A 20,273-nucleotide genomic window follows, 5' to 3' on the forward strand; every position below is an offset into this window, starting at 1 on the left:
TATATATATATATATATATATATATATATGTATATATATATATATATTTTTTTTTTTTTTTTTTTTTTTTTTTTCCACTATTACAGCTAATACATCTGCAGTCAATTCTATTACAGCTTAGAATTGACTGCAGTTAATACTGTATTATGTGCTGATTATATTAAATACACATGTTTTTATACAAAGCCTTAAGCATTTTGATTTTGTTGTAGCTGTAAACTGACACTTTAGTTATTCTGTACCTAAAGTACATTCATTCAATGTCATGACCCTGTGGAAAAGGAATTATGCATGGTCAGAGCTCTCCACCAATTTCAGGAGAATCTGTTATCATAAAACAGGAATAGTCAACAGGCTTAGCAGCTGCTATTCTGAGCTGTACAAAGCAACCAGAAGAGGGTAAAACTTAATACATGAGACAAGGAAAGAGGAGAGATAAGTCTTGGAAAAATTACGAAAATGATGTTAAGAAAATTTTAAACTGATCAAACCTACTATCAAAGTAAAGATAACATGTTTGACAGAAAATTGTTTGACAAAACATTGTTTGTTCAAATATTAGCTTTAGGGGCATTAATAAACGGTACTACTGAGTAAATTTCACTTCAACGTCCATGGTTTTGAAACAGAGATCTTGCTGAATGTTTTGTTTGCATCCATGGAAATTATATTTTTGTATTTGTTCAACATGTAGAGCAGTCACTCTACACATTATCTGCTCAATGCCTATTTTTAACAAATCTCTTTGTTTAGCATGTATCTTTGGATCTGAAGACACTTAGTTTGGTTAGTATCTTATAGTTAGTATTTAAGAGACTGAGTTTTTTGTATGAGTCACATAATTTTAAACCTTATATGATTTTGTAAGCCAAATGACTGTTGCAACAATAAGTCTGCTGATTTTATATTTCCTAGGGCCTCAGAAATCATGTTTGTGAGTGGGGTCACTGATGTCTTAAAAAGGTTTTATACTATTCAACAAGGAATCCCACGGTAGTCTGATTATGACCCGGCTGTGTACCGGTAATTATTTTGTAGAGAGTAAACATTCAGAGATGCTTCCATTTCTGATATATCTGCATCAGTGAGGTTCTCGTCTAATTGTTTTTAATTTTTGTGTGAAAATGTTTCTCATTTTTAGTTGCAATGTCATTTCTGTTCCTGCTTACAAGTATCAAAAATTGTCAGAAGTATCTTGATTCATTAGTACAGTGAGTCTACCACCAACAATTTAGGCAAGGTCAGTAGACATAATAGAAAAAAATAAGATATTGCACTTCATTCTGTTTTTGTAGCATCCACTTAACATATTGTGTCAAGAAATGTAGTATCCTGTATTCACTGATGTTGCTTTTGTGACAATACATAATTGATTGTGGGTATTCATTTAATTAATTTCCTTTTTTTGTTTCAACATTTGGTTTGGTTTGTTGTTTTTTCTGAATGATAAAGGTGGGAAATTGGAAAAAGCATGTGGAAAAAAAACGATCAAATCTGAATGTTGTTCTCTACCTCCCTCTGCTGGCCATTTACTGTCATTATTTCCAATCAGGTTTGCTTTGTCGGTGTAGTCAAGTATTATGCTATTTAAACAAATGTTTTATGAGAATCGGATATTTAAAAAGACTTTGTCTGTGTCTGATCAATTATAATTGTATCACCTCTCATAAAATATTCACACTAAGGCCCTCCAAAGGCAAATATGTAATGCAACCAGTTATTTAACTTTTTAATAGAGATTCTTCTTCATTTTGCCGCTGAAAATTAATGTGTCCTGCTGTTCATTGCTTCAAGTTTTCATTATGTAAACCCCTTTGAATTTTCCCTGTTGCTAAAATGTGATATTCAAATAAATTTAACTTGATTTTACATGAGAGGCTTTTCTCTCTGGCTGAAAGGTTCTGCATAAATAAAGCTGCGTTGCCTCTGAAAATGTTTAGTTGATAGGCTTTTCTAGTCCTACTGACCACTCAAATTGTTCAGTCACTCAGTCGCTTTCTCTCATCTGCACTTACAACCGTTCCCACCCACAGTCCAAAAATACCCATAAGAAGTAAAGTCCCTTTAATGGATGTGAATTTAACACATTTGGTTATCTCATCTGTTTTTGTCTTGCTGACCTGTTAAACAAGTATCACCCCTCCCACTCAGGAATGGCGTTAGCCCCCGTTGACCCAGAAAAGAGCAAAGTGGATTTGGTAGATAAGTGCACATCTGGATGGAGGCAAAATTTTCCAATATTTCTGTCTCTGCAAGCCTCAAATCAAAACAAAGTTTATATTAGTTATCCTTGAATAGCAAAATATCTTCAGTTAGCAAAATTTGTGTTTCATTTCTTCTTTAGAACACTGTAATTATATTGAATATGCGAATAATACATCTTTTGGTTTGCACATGGCTTCAGAGACAGTTTTACTGCTGCTGACTAATTGGAACATTCTTCTGTAGTCATATTCTGTTCAGCCTGGAAATCATTGGCTGTGACAAGCCTTTTGTTGTTCGCTGACCTCCTTGGTTCACTACTGTGTTTTGTGCTAATATTGTATTTTCAGCAACAAACATTGCTTGACATTGCACACATAAAGGTCTACGAGAATATTTCTAACCCTTTAGGCAGTAATTAAAGACGAGGATAGAATTCAAAACAGGTTTATTATAACCACATAAGTTTTTGTTTGAAAATAGTTTTCATTAGGTCCATGGAGCTTTCTTTGGTTGGCAATGTGTAGACAATATAGATATTGTCTGTATATCTATACTGACTTTTTTTTTTTAACATTTTTAAAAATGAGGAAACGTTTTTTTTAAATGAAGAAACAATAAGAAACAAATCAGAATATACAGTAGTAACAGTATGACATTTGAATCTTTGAACAGTTACATCTACAGGAAATTACATAATAAAATGTCGGAAACATTGATTTAAAGAACAGATAGTAAACAGGTGGAATTTAAGACTACATGGAAAGAATAACAGTGACACTGATATGAAGAAAATGTGCAAGCTATGCAAGGTAAGATGTAACATTTCTCATAAATGCATGTACTTTTTACAAAATGTACAATAATTTAATATTCTGACTTTAAATCTACAGAGATTCCAAAGAAAAGAAGCTGTAGTATACATACAAACAGGCCTCAGCAAGATGTAATAATGACTCAAACTTTTTGCTAAAAATAACTGATTCATAAAAAATATACCTCATCCTTATCCAAACCAAAGCTCTTGTAAATTGTTTTAGGTTCTGTGTTTATTCACTTTATTGTTCAGTTGTTGCAAAAAGGTTCTGGGGTTTCCATGTTCCTCTCAAGAGTGTTGAATATTTTTATTCATTAAATGTTGGCTTGTGATTCCTCTGTGGTGTCAGATGTCAGAATGATGTGAATATGGTGACAGATGGACACGCAGTAAGAAAAAAACATCTATTTGAACAGTAGAAAACCTCTTGAACTGTGGGGAGTGTCAGACTGACAGCCTTGATCTTTCGGTGAAATACAATTAAAAATATTTCATACTTGCTGATGAGAAAGGAAGCCAATAATTTGCTGTGTATTTTGTGAAAACAATAAATCCCAGCTTATTAATATAATTCCCACCTGGGTCTTGCATTTTTTGATATTTTTGTCTTCCACTCAACTTCCTATAATATATTTGTATGCAAAACTCTATTAATGACCATGTTCTTTAACAAGGACATTTTGGTATTTACCTTTCTTGTTGGACGTTACCAGTTATGTACTGGACAATATTGGCCAATATTTTAAAAAATCCAGTTTATATACAGAGTGTAGTGAATTTATTCCAACTCAGACAGATTAATATTCAATCCCAGTTATGAAATAATGATATTTTGATGTGAATCTGGTTTGCTGAGATGCACTTACATCCCAGCAAATTACACCTCAAATGACTAACATTGTTGCCACTGTTTCAGAATGACCAACTACAACAGAGCAGTATCAGAGCAGTGAGCATGGAGAGAAATATTACGGTGTTATGGGAGATAACCTACCTTTCCTGAGGGTTTGAACTACTTCACTTTTCATTACACTGCTGAATTGTTGCCAGTATAAATCTGGTCCATGTGGCCTAAAGAAGCTAGCACAACAAGATAAAAAAAATGAATATCTGAGCTTCAAAGACACAGTTAGAACATGATATTGTTTTGCTTTCCTTCAATTTCTTATTGATTTTAAGGAATAAAGGGAAACAAAAATATTATATATCTAAAGCTCCACTCTTGTCTGATTTTCAACACTTCTGCTGCATTGTCTGATTTCATTAAAAAAAAAATGCAGAAGGAGAATATACTGAGGATTTTTTCAGTCCAGATAATATTTTGTGTGTGTGGAACATCAAGCTTTGAAAAAGAAAAATACAGTCATTGTTTTGTCTGTATGTGTGTGAGAACTCAAAATAATATGCAAGATGCCTTTTTACATGGATCTTTCCAAGCCAGAGAACTGTATCTTGCTTAACCTCACAGAATTTCTTCTGCTCTGCAGTTTCTGTGGTAAAAGTCACAAGCAGGACAATTCAACATGCTGGGGAAAAGGACAGGACATTGACCTCTGTGCATTTGATTGTCCAAAGCACACATATTTCCATGCGGTCAAGAGAGTAGTTTCACTGCCTCGAATACTTCTGTTGAAAAGTTCAGACTAACAAAGACATTGTTTTCCATTGCCTCAATGTTATCTTCGAATCGGACACTGTTGGAACTGATGATGCTGCTTTCAGAGGTGGGACTGATGACAATTATGCGAGGAACACTCTGGGGAGACTTTGGTTCAGCGTAGGGTTTTTTCCCAAGATTCAGGGAATCAAAAGAGCTGCTCTTCTGGCTGTGCAGTCGATCCCTGAAGTTGTTTTTGTCATTGCACGTGTTTGAAATCTCGTCATTTACACTCTCACTGCGCCTCCTGGTTAGAACGAGTAAAGGTAGAGTAGCAATAGTCAGAGAGCTGGAAACCAGGTCAGGGTCGCAGGTGCTCAGTGGGTCACTCATAGTAGGTGGTTGCTGTACATATGGACATAATAAAGAGAAATAATGTGTTAGATTTGAGTTTTGCTAGAGCAATAATAGCCAAAACAAAGTAACAACTAAATGAATTGCATTATCTCACCTTTTCTGGTGTGTATTTATTTGTTTTCTGCTCTGATGGCCTCTTGCAGGACCTGCCTCTGTACGACTGCCTGTATGATGACATGTTTTTGAAGGAACTTCCTGATTTCCTCCCCAAATGTTCCATCTCCATATCCTTCAACATCTGTTAAAAAATTGTCAAAAGGTTTGCGTCTACTTAAGCTTTGGAAAAATATTGCATGTGCTTAGTAAAAACAGCTGTGAGAAGATACCAAAAGTTACAAAATAGAAAGAAAAAAATATATATAGTCATTATCCAGTCATGAAAGTCTTGCAATCAAGTGGCAGAGACAATGGAAATTGCTGAAAAGCATGCAAAATTATATTCACCATAGTTCTTTCAGATTAAAGGCAATAATTGTGGGCAAATGTAGAAATGTGTGCATCATTACCGTATCAAAGCGGTTGGGTATAGCGTTGATGAAATGAGTGCGTGAAGCGTTGGACTGTCTACTGATGATGGAGTCCCTCAGAGAAGATTCGCTGATGGAGTAGGACAGGCACTCCTTTCTGGGAGCCCGAAACAAAAACCACAGACAGGGCACCTTTTCTGCCAGAGTCATCCTGTTGAGTTTGAGAATAGACAGCACATTAGGCACATGGTGTCGAAACTAAACTAGATATTGTGTGCAGTGTATACAACTAAAGTTAACCTTTTTCTCTCTCGCTCGCTTATGCAAGTGAAAAAATATATTTCTGGTCGATTGTGATCACCAAAACGATGAGAGAGTTTCTAAACTATTCTTCTTTATTTTCTTTGAAGTCAGAAATGTACATACATTTAGATAAAACTACTATACCTTTGAGCAATTTTGGAAAGCCTGGATGCTGATGTAATGATTTTGTGGGAATCTAATTCACACCATACAGTTAAAAAAATAAGTGCCTTCTGTGGATTTGTTACCACAGACACACAGCTTCCCTCTGTGACTTCATGGGAAACGCTAAAGAAATCAATCAAGTCTGGTACATTGTAGGGTATATTTTCCAGATATATGTCCATCTGTTCAAACAATTACGCAAACATCAACTCTACAAAAACGTTAAGACCTCATGCTGCTGATTGAGAAGCTTGTGGAAAAAAACAAAAAAAAAAAAAAGATCTCATTTAACATTTAGCACATAAAATTTATTTAGGTAATTCTAACTGATCTAGGCTGATTTAATGTGTGTGTCTTTTCACACTTGTTTCTAGCCATTCTAGAGTGAGAAAAGGACAATTCTAGCAATCCTGTAACGATAAGCAAATAAAAAGTCAAAAACAAAGCCTCCTTACTGGTTACCTGTATTTGTTGTGTATGATGGCATAGATAATTGGATTATAGATTGTGGATGCCTTTGCAATGACTGCAGGGACAGCCTTGGAGTATGGCGATAAAATGTTGGCATAACTGAATGAGACAAAAGAAAACACATTTAAAACTTTCTCACGGTGCAATACTAAGCATAATTATTCATTTAGCTATCTGCAGCTGTTTGTTTTGCTTTTCTGGTGAAAATATAATAACGCATCAAAACTGAGAGATCCTTCTGATTTTTTTGTTTTGTGACATAGTGAGGGTTCATATCTGGGTAGAGATTAACTTCTGCCATCTGCTAGGGACGGCTGTTTAAATCCATCTGATCATGTTTGCTCAAGTGCTTAGATGTGTTTGTGTGTTTGCATGCATAGGCCACCGTCCCCAGAGAATAACCGGGGAAAAAAGAGATGTGATTTCAGACTAAAACAACTTCATTTTAATCCAGCATTTAGCCAAAGGTACAAGAGGCTTACTGAAGGTTGGGATAAGTATAAGAGGACCAATGTGCAGATTCAAAATCTTCAACTTATCTCATGTTTCATCAAGATGTACTTTGCTTCCTGGTGACAGTAGCATGTAATGACTCATCAGAAACCTGCTTCAGAAATCACCTTCATTCCCAGTATGATAACTCTTAGCAAAATGCCTGTGACAATTGATTTTTGCAGTCTCTGTAATGGATGTTTTAATATGTTCTTGCACTACAATGCATCTCCTTCATTTGCTGTCAAAAATGTATTATCTGCTTTGGTTTCACCGTTGAAGATTGAACAGTTGTCTCTGTGAATCTAACATGTTCTTATTCCAACATTGAGAACATGTAATATTATCTAGAACCCTCTCTCATAAGTGTTACCAGCAAGATTAATGTTTTTAAAAAAAAAAAAAAAAAGTACAGGCTTTGCATGCAATGCAGCTGTTCATTACAAGTGACTCGAAAACAGTCTTATGGTGTTGTGGATTATACTACATTGCAGCTCTGTTCCTCTAATAAAGGCAGGAATTATTGGAAAATCTCTTTCACTGTACTTTACTGTCTTAGATGAAAAAAAAAAAAAAAGTTGACTGTTTTTTCTCTGTTTTTCTTTCGTTCGCATGTGCAGTGTATGTAATCCCAGACATTGCAGTGCAACTTTAATTTGTACTTTTACTTTTGGTAAAAGATTAGCATTGATGGCTACTGCCTTTGTTTTTAAATCTACTGAACATTTTACTTACTACTGTCCTAAATAACATATATGTGAAATTGGTTGACTATTGTGAAAAATTCATTCCCTACAGCTCCAAAACCTTTTTTAAAAATCCATAAATTGATCTTACCCAGCCCAGGAAATCAATGTGACACAGGCGTATGGTGACCAGGAGAGGACATACACCACAATGACAACAAAGGCAATCTTTGCCAATTTCCACTCACTCCTGATGGACTTTTGTTGGATAAGAGTGGTTTTTCTGACCTGAGTGCCCAAACGTTCAACCGCCCTGTAAATGCAGCAGGACAGTTAAATAAAAATGCAGGTAGTGTTTGTGATGACGTATTTTTATTAGATTTTTTTTTGCAATATATAAACATGTTTGTGAACATATTTACGTTACAGTACCTGCCAGTCTTTCGTATAGATAGAAACATTCGAAGATAGCAGAAAAAGATAATTCCCAGCGGTATAAAAAAGACAAAACAGCAGAGCATCATGGTGTAGCTCCTATTAGCTGTTGTATATGTAACATAATCCCATGTGCAAGATGTCATCAGTCCCTCTGGGATATAGGAGCCTACAGGGTTAAAGGAGCATCAGATGAATGTTCAGAGAAAGCAAGATCAATCTGATTGTGTTCCTTTAGGAAGATGAATTACCGTCTGTTAGATACAAAAAAATTATAAAGGGTTTTTGTAAACAGGTAAAAACATTTCCTTAAGTCTATATGTAATTAGCAGAGCATCTTCATTTCTCGTAGAGTCAGTTTTGTCAGTTTGAATATTTATTTTCTCCTAAAGCTGCTATTCGTTGAATCCTGTTACTGTATGTATGTTCGATTTGATGCACCTTTATTTCACACAGTGTGTATTGGGATAAAAGGTGTGAAATTGCAGTGATTTCAGTGTCTCATTATGTTTTCCATATTTCAGGAGTAACAGACTTTCTATTAAATGTCCTATTAGTTCCGCTTCGCTGTGGGATTAATTAGAAAATAAGTCAGATGCTATCAGTTCAAAATTTTAGTCAGCGGAGCGACTTTCATTACAGCAGACAAAGTGTCTGCATAATGTAGTAAGAGAATAAGTAGAATTATGACAGTCCTTTCTTTGACATTTGTATGACAGTAATGAAAATTTTATGATTAAATTTGCAATATGTTCAAATAATCTTTGTCAGATTGGCTGAGCTGGTAAGCAAACTCTGTGTGTTACAGTAACAAATGAGTATGAAGGTGATATTTTGTCAAAGCTGTACATTTTCCTACTTACTCCAACCAACAAGAGGAGCCAGACTCCAAGCCAAAGAATAAAACCAGATGAGAAAGATGACAAAAATCGTTCTCCGTTTAGAACCCCACTGCATGGTCTGCAGTGGTCTGGTGATGGCCAGATACCGTTCAATCGATATGGCCAGAAGGTTTATCATGGAAGAAATGCCAAAAAGGGCACCACAGAAAGCATAGAGTTTACAGCCTACAATAAAAGAACACACAACAAAAAACAAAAATAAGTACAAAAAATAAATGACTAAATAAATACCCATCTGATGTTCCAACTTAAAGATGTTTTTCTCAAAGTAAAAGTCAAACTCACCAATGTCTCCAAACATCCATTCCTTGTAGAGGCAGTTGACAAAGAAGATGGGCGACTGTGTGAAAGCCATCAGGAAGTCGCTCACCGCCAAGTTTATAATGAAGTAGTTGGGGAGTTTACGGAGCTTCTTATTGCTATTTAAACACAAAAACAGGGAAAAGCGGAACATTTTGAGAAAAGTAACGTTTTTAAGACCGAACTCACTTATCTGGAAATTCTAGTTGTAGTGGTCATTGGTTATTTTTATGAGCACATCAGTTATTGTGTGATGACCATGTCCTAAACTGAACAAATTAAATTAATATAAAAGCATCCTCAGACTAAAAACGACTAAAAAAAAAACAATTTCTTAAACTTCTTGCTTCTTAATAAAGCTCTACATATAATTCAGTATGTTTAGAAATGGATGGATGGATGGAAAACATTTGTGGAGTGTTTTGTCGTAAACCTGATCTAGTTTTATCTGTTATGTTTAAGCAGGCGATGAATCCCATCTCAGACCATAGTAATTGTTTGGAGATTCTACATAATTGATTTTTTTATTAACCAAAATGTAAAAATCGCTGTCTACTACTGTGAATATGATCCAAACGATTGTCTTATTCTTATACAACTTAAAATAGAAAGAAAACTTTAAAGGAAAATCCAAATGTTCCCCCAAAATAAAGTTGAGTTGGGTGGAAGTTGTGAAGTGTGTCTTCGACCGTCTGTCACTTTTGACCTCTGAGGATGGACAGTGTGTTTTTTGTAACTGCCTCAGTTGAAGAATTACATCACTTGTCTGACTGAATTTCCACAGGCATTTGTCAGAGTTGGCGTTAGTCCTCCTCCTTGAAGAGGAGTTCTTGGATGCGCTGCTGCTTCAGAGTGTGACCTGCAAACTGCCCAGCAGAAATGTTCATCCTTTCTGTTGTACAATTACACATTTTCCTTAATAACTAACAAATTTTAGTAACCGCAACATGACTATGAAAACTTATACCTGTGTGAAAAAATAGTTGTAGCTGCTGGAACGTCTTGTCTTTTAAAGTAGTAAGCATCTTTAAATGAGATGCTTAATTTTGCTTTTCAAATTAAATAAATCAGTTCATTTTAACAAAACATTCAAGTTATATCAAAATGAATATAAGGATGCAAATCAAACTTCTCTGAGCCTCATATGGACTGTCCACTATATCAGGGATACTCATTACGTAATAAAAGACATTATCAAATTAGGTCATCCTTTATATAGATAGAAACGCTAATGCCAATTTTATTGAAATCATACAAACAAGTGGTACTGTTTTCAGTGTTTCTAAAATCAAAATACTTCTTGAGTATGAAAAGTACTGTAAGTAATTCTGAGACAGCAGTGTTTCACATGCTTGTTCTTCAGCCCATTTATAGTGTCTGCCAAGTGAAGAAACCAAAACAACAAAATAGAGAAAGAGTCTAATCATGTCCGTTGATAGACAGATGGAATATGAGAGCTGCTGACAATCCCCAGGACACACACACACACACACACACACACACACACACACACACACACACACGCGCGTACATGTGCACGTCACGCGCGCGCGCACACATACACACACACACAAGCATATGCATGTACAACCTCACACAGACACACACACACACTGACCCAGTTTCTGTGGAACAGTTAACATCAGTAGCACAAATGACAAATCAGTTTCTCCAGATTATATGTAATCATGTACTCCCTCCAGGACTTCCAGCAGAAACTTAACTTTAACTTCAAGAATGACTCATCTCCGAGAATGACGCACCAGATTTAAAATAAATAAATAAATAAATAAAAATAAAAAAAACATTACCTAAATCTGACTATATGGCACATCCACAGTTAAAGTAAGTACAAGTAATGGCCTGTTCCAAATATTTTATGCACTTGTGCTATGGGAAAAAGCTAATTTTTGAACAGTTTACACATTAGAGAACACTTCATTGCTCATGCTTAACAGATTTAAATGTCTATAAATATGTTGGGTAAAAAGGCTTTTTGCTATTTTATTTCATGTATGGCACAAAATCTTCACATTTATATTTAAAGACTTCAGGAAAATTAAAGTTTGTAAGTGTAAAATAAACCTGATGGAAGTGGAATTCAGTGTTACTACAATTATTGTGGACAATAATGTCACATTTAGACAAGAAACATGTATTTAAATTTAAATGACGGGTTCAATATGTTCTAATCCTTTTTGTTGGTTTGTTTATATGTTTGTAGTTAAATACAATATTACAATTAATGGCCTGTTGAAAAAATATGTTGCTACTCCAATTATTTTAGTTATACATTAAAGATTGAAGAATGAAAGGACCACTTATGAATAACTGCCAGCTTTCTGGAAACTTATACAAAATTGAATAAAAATACTCTCTTTCTTTTCTGATCTGTTATGACAACCTAGTTGGTCAAAATGATCTTTTCTGATTGCTTGATACCTATTTTATCCAAATAAAAAAGAACTGATTACAAATTCACAAAGCCTTTTTTGAAGGCAGTATTCTCCTCATTCTGTTTTGTTTTGTGTCATAAAAATAGTAGACCCATCTAAGCAGGGAAATTAAGTCTCTGCTGTGCTCTCAGACGTCTCTTGGACTTTTTAGAATGATAATTTACATTTTAAAATGTACAGGGCTATAAAAGTAGAATTTAACATTGCTATTTGAATTCTTAAAGTTAAAAAAACAAACTAACTAACTAACAATAAAGAACCTCTTTCGGACTCACCTGTAGAAAGCAAACATAACCAGGGCATTCCCAATGATGCCAAGTGCCCCGATTACAATGACGAAGAAAGCGACGACATAGTGAGCATGGTCGGGCACATCAACCTTGCTGTACAGGCTTCTCTTGCTGTGCGCTTCCTCGGGCTCCATGCTCTCAGTGGACCACATGATTCAAACACCTTGACAGGATTTCCAACCTGATGGTATATATTAGTTGGTAATCCCATTCTTTCTGCCAGAGTTGAGCCTCCATGGCTTTAGTATTGGTGGTGATATATGGCATCCTGAAGTCCAAATTTTTAGAGTTTACTCAAATTATTTTTTCAGTCACACAGGTTGCTCCCGTTCTAGTCCATCTGTCCAGAATTTGCTAAATTTAACCAAAGTTTTCTGCACTATATATGTTGCAGAACATATATAGCCACTTCATGCTGGATATGAAATGATGTCCCCACGGCTTTCCAAATCTGCAGCCTCCACTTTCTCAATCCTATTTTACTCTGCAGCTCAAAAGCTGATCTTCCACGCATAGTCTTCAAGTATTTCCTGTTGATACTGCGTGAACTGAAATTATTATGTCATTCCGGCACAATAAAGCCGACCCTCGCTCCACAATGTCACTGTCAGTCCAGTCAGTGTTTGCCTGCGACCTCTTCAGCCATCACACCCAGCTGTGTGCCCAGCTGTGAGTCAGTGGCTTGGCGTTGGTTATCTCTTAAATCACTGACATCTAACCTCTCGTCTCTTTCTATCTGTTCATCTCCTCCACTGTCCCGTGTTGCTCTGGGACGCAGTTCGCTCTCTTTCTCACATCACTCAGTCTCCCACCCCCGCTGCCAAGTAATATGGCCCAGCCCTGAGCTCTAACCCTTTAACTACCACATTCTTACATAACATGGTGTTCACAGCGCATATTAACAGCCAGTTATGCTCAGACGTATGTCAGACATATTGTTATTGTGGCATGCTATTTGTAATGCACCGATTCTTAGCAGTGAAGTTGACGTGTGGACATGAGGATATGCGATTGCGCTCAGAGTAAGACGACTCAGAATCACTTGTTTGGCAAAGAAAGACGAGACGGAGAGGCTTAGCTTTTCACATATGGTAAAGCAGATTGGTTTCATGACGAGCCACGTATATCTGAAAAGCTATAAATAAAGTGATAAATAAACTACATCACCTATATTGCCTTAATGCTCAGAGAACATGTTTCAGTTAGTCACAATATATACTAAAGACGGTAAATATTTTCACATTAATCTCATTTAATTACACAGTGGATTTTTTTTTTTATATCTGGAATTTCTATTGGATCACCTTTTGAACAAACATGAGCAAACTCTACAATATCAGTTGCACAAATGTTTAGCTGGACAAGTCTAAAAAGAAATATGTCCAGCTTTACATGCTGGACACATTTAACAAAGAGAGATGAAGAAAACAGAAAACAATAATGTGGAGCTCAAACATGTCAACTTAGCCCCTAAAGCAAGAACAAGTCTTAATCTGGACAGTGGTCATGCATGTATGTGGTTGAGTGTTTGATCTGTGATGGGAAAAAAAAAAAAACTTACAATACAATCTGGCTGTAAATGTGCCATGTGTTGTTTTTGCACGTGTGTGTGATTTTACGCCTCAGCATTTTGTTTCTGGTCTTGTACGGGCTTGTGCACCGCTAATCAAAAAGTAGATGGACGGACGGATGTATGTTTAGGGATTAATGTCGCCACTTCCACTGAGCCGGTCACAGCTGCTGTGTTTGTTTGCATGTCAGCTGGGAATAATGCATCAATAAATCTATTGCTGCTGCACATGAAGACCCGCTATTCAGCTTAGTTTTATTCAACATGTAGTGCTAAAATGTTAAAAACATGTAACCTTACGGCACTTAGCATGAAACGCAAATAAACACATACAAGCCCAATTCAAACTGAGCTGGATTTGAGTCAAATGTTATTAAAAGTATCCAATTCAGTCAAAGTCAAATACTATTTTAAAAAATCTGATTCTGGTCAGTCAGTAAAAAACTGTCTGCCTAGAGAAGACAACCAACGGCGTGAAATTCTGGTTTTCTTCCATTGTCTCATCATCCGTATGTAAAAGGTGACAGTGGGAAGAGACAACTATCTACAAACAGACGAAAAACCAGCAGAACCAGACTCGGGTTGCGTGGCCATCTAAATCCTCAGCGAGGGATTGGGAGTACACAACTAAACACAGATGCACTTATAAACAATATACTTTACAATTACTACTTAAAATAATGAAAACTGGTCAAATAATGTTCCTCACACTGCTGTTGAAAAACTAGTTTTGTTTGGGTTTGGTGGTAGGAAATTAGTAGTTCAGACCTTTGAATTTTTAATAGATTTAGCTCATCATGCTTGTTTGATCTGAGCATCATCAGCATAACAGTACACATTTAGCCCGAGCCATCTGGGGCAAATGTGAATTCAGACAAAATCCACTTGGGATGAAGCACTGCCTGCATGCATGTTCCTCCCCCTGGTTTGCTGCTACTGACTTCCTGCAGCTGTCCACTAATGCATAAAGTACAAAGCCAGGAGTGGTTCTGTTCTCAGTCTCACTTGGCCATTTGGGGCAGCTTGTGAGTTGCTGGTGACTGGCACAGAAACCGCAAAACTGGCTTGGTAAAAACCAGCCCCTTGTTTTGCACTTTGCTTTGTACAGAGGACATTATTTTACCCAACACTCACTGGAAGGCTTCGTTCACTTCATTCTCTGCCAAACTACAACCACAGGGAGACAAACAGCGTAGAAACTCGCTCGTTGTTTTCAGCGTCTCCTTCTGTTTGCTAGTTGGCCATTATGAAATGCATTCTGGTAAATCAGGCTCAATGAGACAAATCCCATCTGAAGTACTGCAGGGAGATGAGAATCAAGCCAAATTGAGTTGGAAAGCAATGGTCAGGCTAGGTCCAAGCCCTGATAAACTTACAGTTAGTTGTATCAAATGTAGAAATATAATGTAAAAGGAATTATAAGCCAATAACTAAGACTGTAGGAAAATAGTTTGTTACTTGATTAGATTTAATATAGAAACTTTTGGAGAGAAGTATTTTGTGGCTAAAATGTGTTACATTTTTTTGAGTTTTGGAAAACACCAGCAACTGCATACTATTAAAAGTTTCTATTTTCTCAATGAAAAGCCCACAAATGTAAAAAGTGACAAATACCAATCAGGCAATGCACGATCTGTGTATGTATATTAAATGCAACACTTCATATCAACACTTGAAACACGCTTCAGGAAAGAAGAGATTACGACAGAATCAAAGCAGTGGTGGTGGAAAAACATTTAAGAAAAACAACAATTTTCAAAACTGAAGAAATTAGTTGACATGTAGGTACCATTATGATGATCTGGATACACAATCATTTTTTTATTTTACATTCAAAAAATATTCCTTTAAACAATATATTAAAAGAGTCAATGAAAATATGCACTTTTTATTTGATCGGCCGCAGCATACCCAGTTGTGTTTTTTTTCTCTCTCTCTCTCTCTCTGATTGCACCAAGTAGTTTTTTTTATTTTTATTTCAAAGCACCATATGCTTTGTCATTATGGGTAAAGACATCAGTGGTTTGGGATACAAAGAGCGTGACCTCGACACTGGCTCAGTGTTCCACATGTCAATGAGTCATTTACTATCGAACCAGCTGGTGACACTGGTGCTCTGCCTGGGCTGTTAGATAAATAGCGAGCACGCAGAGGAGAGAGACTAATTATAATTGACTGCTGGGTACTTTCTGACAGGAGCTGCAACCGCAGGCACATGAGACCCTTGAAAAATCGATGTTACACTACACAGAGACGTAAGCAGCATTGAGTGTCAGCAAAGTAAGCATGAAAGGCAGTGTTAGGTGTTTGCTGCCTGGAGACGACTTTTCTTGATATCAGCTTATCAATCTTAAGACGAGGGTTCACACATGGATGGGTAAAATGCATGTGAGCTTTTCATAATACTTTAATTTTAATTAAAAAATGAGTCTAGGTTGAATTCATTCAAAGTCCTCTTTTGCTCAAATTTGAATCTGCTTTCGTAAACTTGAACCTGGGTATAAACTATGCGATTTTTGGCCCATTTTTAAGCAATTTTCCTGTTGTGAAACAATTTTAGTAATTGAGCTGAGTCTCAGCCTAATCGTGTGTCACGCATGTTGTTGTATGCTGGGGGTAACGAAAAGGAATGAACATCTCACAACCAGCTACTGATCAGCAATTATATGGTCTCATAAAAATCAGTGAAGTTTGAAATTCTGGTTGCCTCTTGTGAGAATATTGCACTGTTGAAGCAGCGTCATAAAATGAATTCACCTTAAACTCTCTCACTCCTCACAAAAGTATATAAATGACCTAGCTTACTGTAATTAGGTATAACAAGTAAGATAATATATTAATAATATTACAATGTTGCTTGCATGAAAGTAAACAAGAGGAAGAAATTCAAATATTTTGAACTTTAGATCTTCAGCCACATAAACATTTCCATTTGCATATTTAATTTCAATGTTTACTCTCAAAATCAGAATAAATCAGTATCTTTTTAAACACATGGATTTCACTGTAGAGAAGTTAAAGTTGAAGTTTCTCCACACAGACTGGTAGGGATTGCCAAATAAGTGCATTTGTCTTCTGGGGCATTTTCTGTTTCTCAGGGCGAGAATCTCCAGGTTTTTCTTTTTCTTTTCAGTTCCAGACTCAAGGTTGTTATGACTGCTTTCCGCATTTCCTGTATCAGAAATACTCTCTCTCTCTCCTTTCTCCAAAATTCAGAAAACTGGTCCAAGATATAAATATTTCTAGGAAACTTTCAGTATGACTGATGTGACTAAAACATTAAATTTTGCTTTTGTCTGTAGGGTATAAGTGTTAAGTTGTTTCCAACAAAATTGTTTTCAAACAAATAAAACAGGATCAGATGTTCTCCATGTCACAGGTAAATTTATTAACCTTTTTTCCTCATCAGACTCCAAGTGCGTAGAACAGCAGCAAACAGTGGCGTGATGCAGAGAATGTGGGATGTTCAGCTTTGAAAGACAGATGTGATGCAAGTTTTAAGCCTCTTTCGGGTCTGTGTTCACAATCATGCTAGAAATCTAGGTTAGCGATCAAACCATGTGGAAAAACTAGGTCATTACAAGCTCTTCAATACTTGAAATGAAATTAAGTCAATAACAAACCAGCACAGTTAGACTTTGCATGTCACACATAACCCACTTTTTACCTGTCAATCCATAACAGTGTCTTTATTTTTAAGCCTGCTCTTTTTTAAGCAAATTATAGCTCTATGTTTGCAATTGATTTTCAACATAATATCTTAGCTTGACATAACTATAATGTTTTTTTTTTTATTTATTCATTTAGCAAAACCTCAAAAAAAGAACATATGTTTAATCTGTATGACATCATTTTGGGTTCAAATAATCAACACTGAAAACTTTTTTTTTTTTTTCATTGTGATGCACAAAAAGAGTCAAGAAAAGTGATAGGAAAAAATGTTTCCTGTTTACCCAAAAATCCGTATCACCAAAAAATATATCAAGAAGAGAAGAACAGGGTTTTCTTCAGCAATTCCTGCACTTGCATTCGTCGCCATCTTAAGACCACCCAGGTCCGCTAAAAATCAAAATATTTGGTGAATAAAATGCACAACTATTCTCAGCATTTTTTGTTTTTTTTGTTGGCCAGTCTGCTGTACTGTACCTACCACTGGGCAGAATGTTGGACCTCACATTTAACCAGTAGACGGTGCGCTGCTGAGCCACTGTGGCCCTGAAGAAGACAATAAACACTTAAACGTTATAAAACACATCCACGTAAAACACAATGTGTACACAACCAAAGATTTTAATGAAAAAAATCTTTACCAAGATCTGAAAAAATATAAAATAGAAAAAATTACTTTACTTGAAATACACCGGGTGCACAATGTCATGTGGTATCCAGGTGTAGACCGTTGTGTTACTCTTCAGGTTGGTGTTGGCATGAGTTATGGCACCTTGTGGATTTCCGGAGCACTGTGAGCATAGCATATTTATGAATTAAAGAAAAATAGCTGCCAACCTTTATGTTGTCAAGTATTTTCTATGGATAAATTAGAAGATTTGTGAATACAATCAGACGTCTGAACTAACAAAGTCTAAACCCACATTTAAAGCCACATTTTTTTCAGAAGACATTTCTTCTTATTAAGTTTTGATCTGAATGTTGAGGGCACCTGGAGAAATTTGGTGTCTGGAGGAGGGATTTTCCAGCTTCCATAAGCATCATTGAAATTTTCCCTTCGGGCTTCCAAAAGGACCCCTCTGTACTCCGGTCCGATAATGGTGACTGCAGGGGCGCATAACAAAGCAGAAGTTACCTACACCAAACGTAGGTGGTTCATATTTTTACAACAGTCTCCTTGCATTGAATAAGTGAACAAGAATGATGGCTCTAATGGTTTCTGTATTCCTTTCTTATTGGAGTCTTGAAGATCTTACCGGTAACAGGCATGCCAGGTAGGTACCGCTTCATGTTGGTGAGAATGGTGTACGGAGCTGGTGACGGCTGAGGGACAACTCCTGCATGCCGAGGCATCATGTCCTTACAGGCACCGGTGGGAGCTCCATTGGGGTAGCAGTCCACAAAACAAAGAAATTGTAGGGTAAGCAAACCGAGCAGCAGCATCGTGTTTGGATGTCTGAGGGGAATTTAGTCACTAGAGGAACTTTTATAAACTCCATCTGCTGAGTCATGCAACCAAAACATTATCTCTGGCTATGTCATAACCGTGGAATATGGTTTTTCACTCCCTTTTGGATTTCTAAACAAAAGAGAGATGTGATATAAATGCTTCTCATCACCAAACAAAGATCTATTTTTTTTCCCCGTCCTCAGCACACAGAACCGTAGAGACTGGTACCACGAAGAAAATATTCATGCAAACATATAAAGTTAAAAAAGACTGTATATAGACTGAGATATTCAAAACTAGAGAGAGTTTAGGAGATAGCAGATTCCTTCTCTCTTTTTTGACATTGATGATGTTACATCAAATTTTTCACAACACCTGCTTATGGAAGCAGGACTTTTGTTGAAGCTCTTGTAATGATCTTTGATTTAGTTGGTTCATTTATTACTTACTTGGAATTTGTTAAAGCAAGAATGAATTATCTATTTATTAAAGCTGTATCTCATCACTGGTCGATAAACATGAGGAAAGTGATATTTTGGGAAAAAATAACTCAATCACAGAGAAATTAACAAACAACAGCAAGAGTTTGGTTGCCTAGGTTAAGACTGCATTATATCTAATTATTTTACTGCTGCCTTTTTCTACATGCCACTTTAATTTGTTTGAGAATACAGTTAATTTACAGTATATAGTGTTATATCCAGTTGGATTGGGTTTCGTTATTACCATAAGTAGTGTGAAGATGGTCAACAAAATTTGATGAATAATGCAGAATTGTATATAAATGTATTTCTATGTATTGTATATAAATGAACTGTATATAAATGTATTGTTATAATATAGTTGTTTAGAAAGAAAATTATTAGTAAATATAAACATCATTTGTAAAAAAATAAGCTCATCAGTATGTCTGCAATTATCAGCTGACAACACAGTTTTAGAAAGATTATGTACATGGCTTAAATTCACATTCAGTCACACACATTAATATAAATACCCCATGTTATTGTGGGCTATCACACGACATAGCTTGAGGCAGTGTTGTACCAAAACCCTTTTATTCATCTTCCAAGACCTATCAAAACTCGAACTCTGACAAATTAATAGTTGGGCAGTAAGTTTTTCACAGTTGAAGAAACTTCAATATATTTCTCACACTTGTTTTGGTATTTTTGATCATGCCATGCTTCATGTTGTATAATTTCCAAATAATTATCTTGGATAGATTAATGGATGTATCAAAATGTATCATAAAACCATTTGTTTTCAAAATCAAGAAGTGTTTTTGTCTATTTTTTGCTGTCTCATTGTTACATTAAGAGAATATGTTTTGTTTCAGTTGATTAAAAGATTATTGCTGTATTGAAGAATAATTAATTTCCATGCATTGTCATGATCGTGCGGTTATGTATTAGAAGATATTCAGATTTTTTTTCAGAATTTAAAAACAATGGTTCGCTTTTTAGCTTAATGTTAACTATTAAATTTGACTAGCGTATCTACAAAGTTAAAAAAAAAAAAAAAAAAAAAAAAAAAAAAAAAATGGAACCGGACCTCCCCCCCCCCCAACCATGGATTCTTTCC

At 35.9% G+C, this 20,273-nt stretch overlaps 2 protein-coding genes across 2 annotated transcripts; both read right to left on the bottom strand.

Moving 5' to 3' along the window:
- Window positions 1-2,635: 2,635 nt before the first annotated feature.
- Window positions 2,636-12,824, bottom strand: LOC106939691 (melanopsin-A-like). Its single transcript, XM_015022190.1, has 9 exons — window positions 11,986-12,824; window positions 9,240-9,373; window positions 8,916-9,119; window positions 8,050-8,221; window positions 7,769-7,930; window positions 6,431-6,538; window positions 5,540-5,711; window positions 5,128-5,271; window positions 2,636-5,021 (listed from the first exon to the last, which is right to left on the bottom strand). The coding sequence occupies exons 1-9, from the start codon at window positions 12,150-12,152 to the stop codon at window positions 4,614-4,616; spliced, it is 1,671 nt and encodes a 556-aa protein (XP_014877676.1). The 5' UTR covers window positions 12,153-12,824; the 3' UTR covers window positions 2,636-4,613.
- Window positions 12,825-16,934: 4,110 nt separating this feature from the next.
- On the bottom strand, window positions 16,935-18,711 carry LOC106939689 (putative defense protein 3). The gene is made up of 5 exons (XM_015022186.1): window positions 18,496-18,711; window positions 18,231-18,343; window positions 17,921-18,030; window positions 17,721-17,785; window positions 16,935-17,629 (listed from the first exon to the last, which is right to left on the bottom strand). Exons 1-5 carry the CDS (start codon window positions 18,680-18,682, stop codon window positions 17,520-17,522), a joined length of 585 nt encoding a protein of 194 aa, XP_014877672.1. The 5' UTR covers window positions 18,683-18,711; the 3' UTR covers window positions 16,935-17,519.
- Between the last annotated feature and the right edge of the window lie 1,562 nt (window positions 18,712-20,273).

This window comes from Poecilia latipinna, unplaced genomic scaffold (assembly GCF_001443285.1).
Source record: "Poecilia latipinna isolate Pla-1442-1.1 unplaced genomic scaffold, P_latipinna-1.0 Scaffold2951, whole genome shotgun sequence".
NCBI lineage: Eukaryota > Metazoa > Chordata > Actinopteri > Cyprinodontiformes > Poeciliidae > Poecilia > Poecilia latipinna.

Bases quoted from the DNA above. Each gene is read 5' to 3' on its own strand.
- LOC106939691 (XM_015022190.1), bottom strand. From the start codon at position 12,152: ATGTGGTCCACTGAGAGCATGGAGCCCGAGGAAGCGCACAGCAAGAGA. The intron at 5,712-6,430 runs GTAACCAGTAAG...CAAACTCAACAG, and splicing joins ATCATACACAACAAATACAG to GATGACTCTGGCAGAAAAGG. The intron at 5,022-5,127 runs GTGAGATAATGC...CCATATGTACAG, and splicing joins ATAAATACACACCAGAAAAG to CAACCACCTACTATGAGTGA.
- LOC106939689 (XM_015022186.1), bottom strand. From the start codon at position 18,682: ATGCTGCTGCTCGGTTTGCTTACCCTACAATTTCTTTGTTTTGTGGAC. The intron at 18,344-18,495 runs GTAAGATCTTCA...GCGCCCCTGCAG, and splicing joins ACCTGGCATGCCTGTTACCG to TCACCATTATCGGACCGGAG. The intron at 18,031-18,230 runs GTGCCCTCAACA...CTATGCTCACAG, and splicing joins CAGACACCAAATTTCTCCAG to TGCTCCGGAAATCCACAAGG.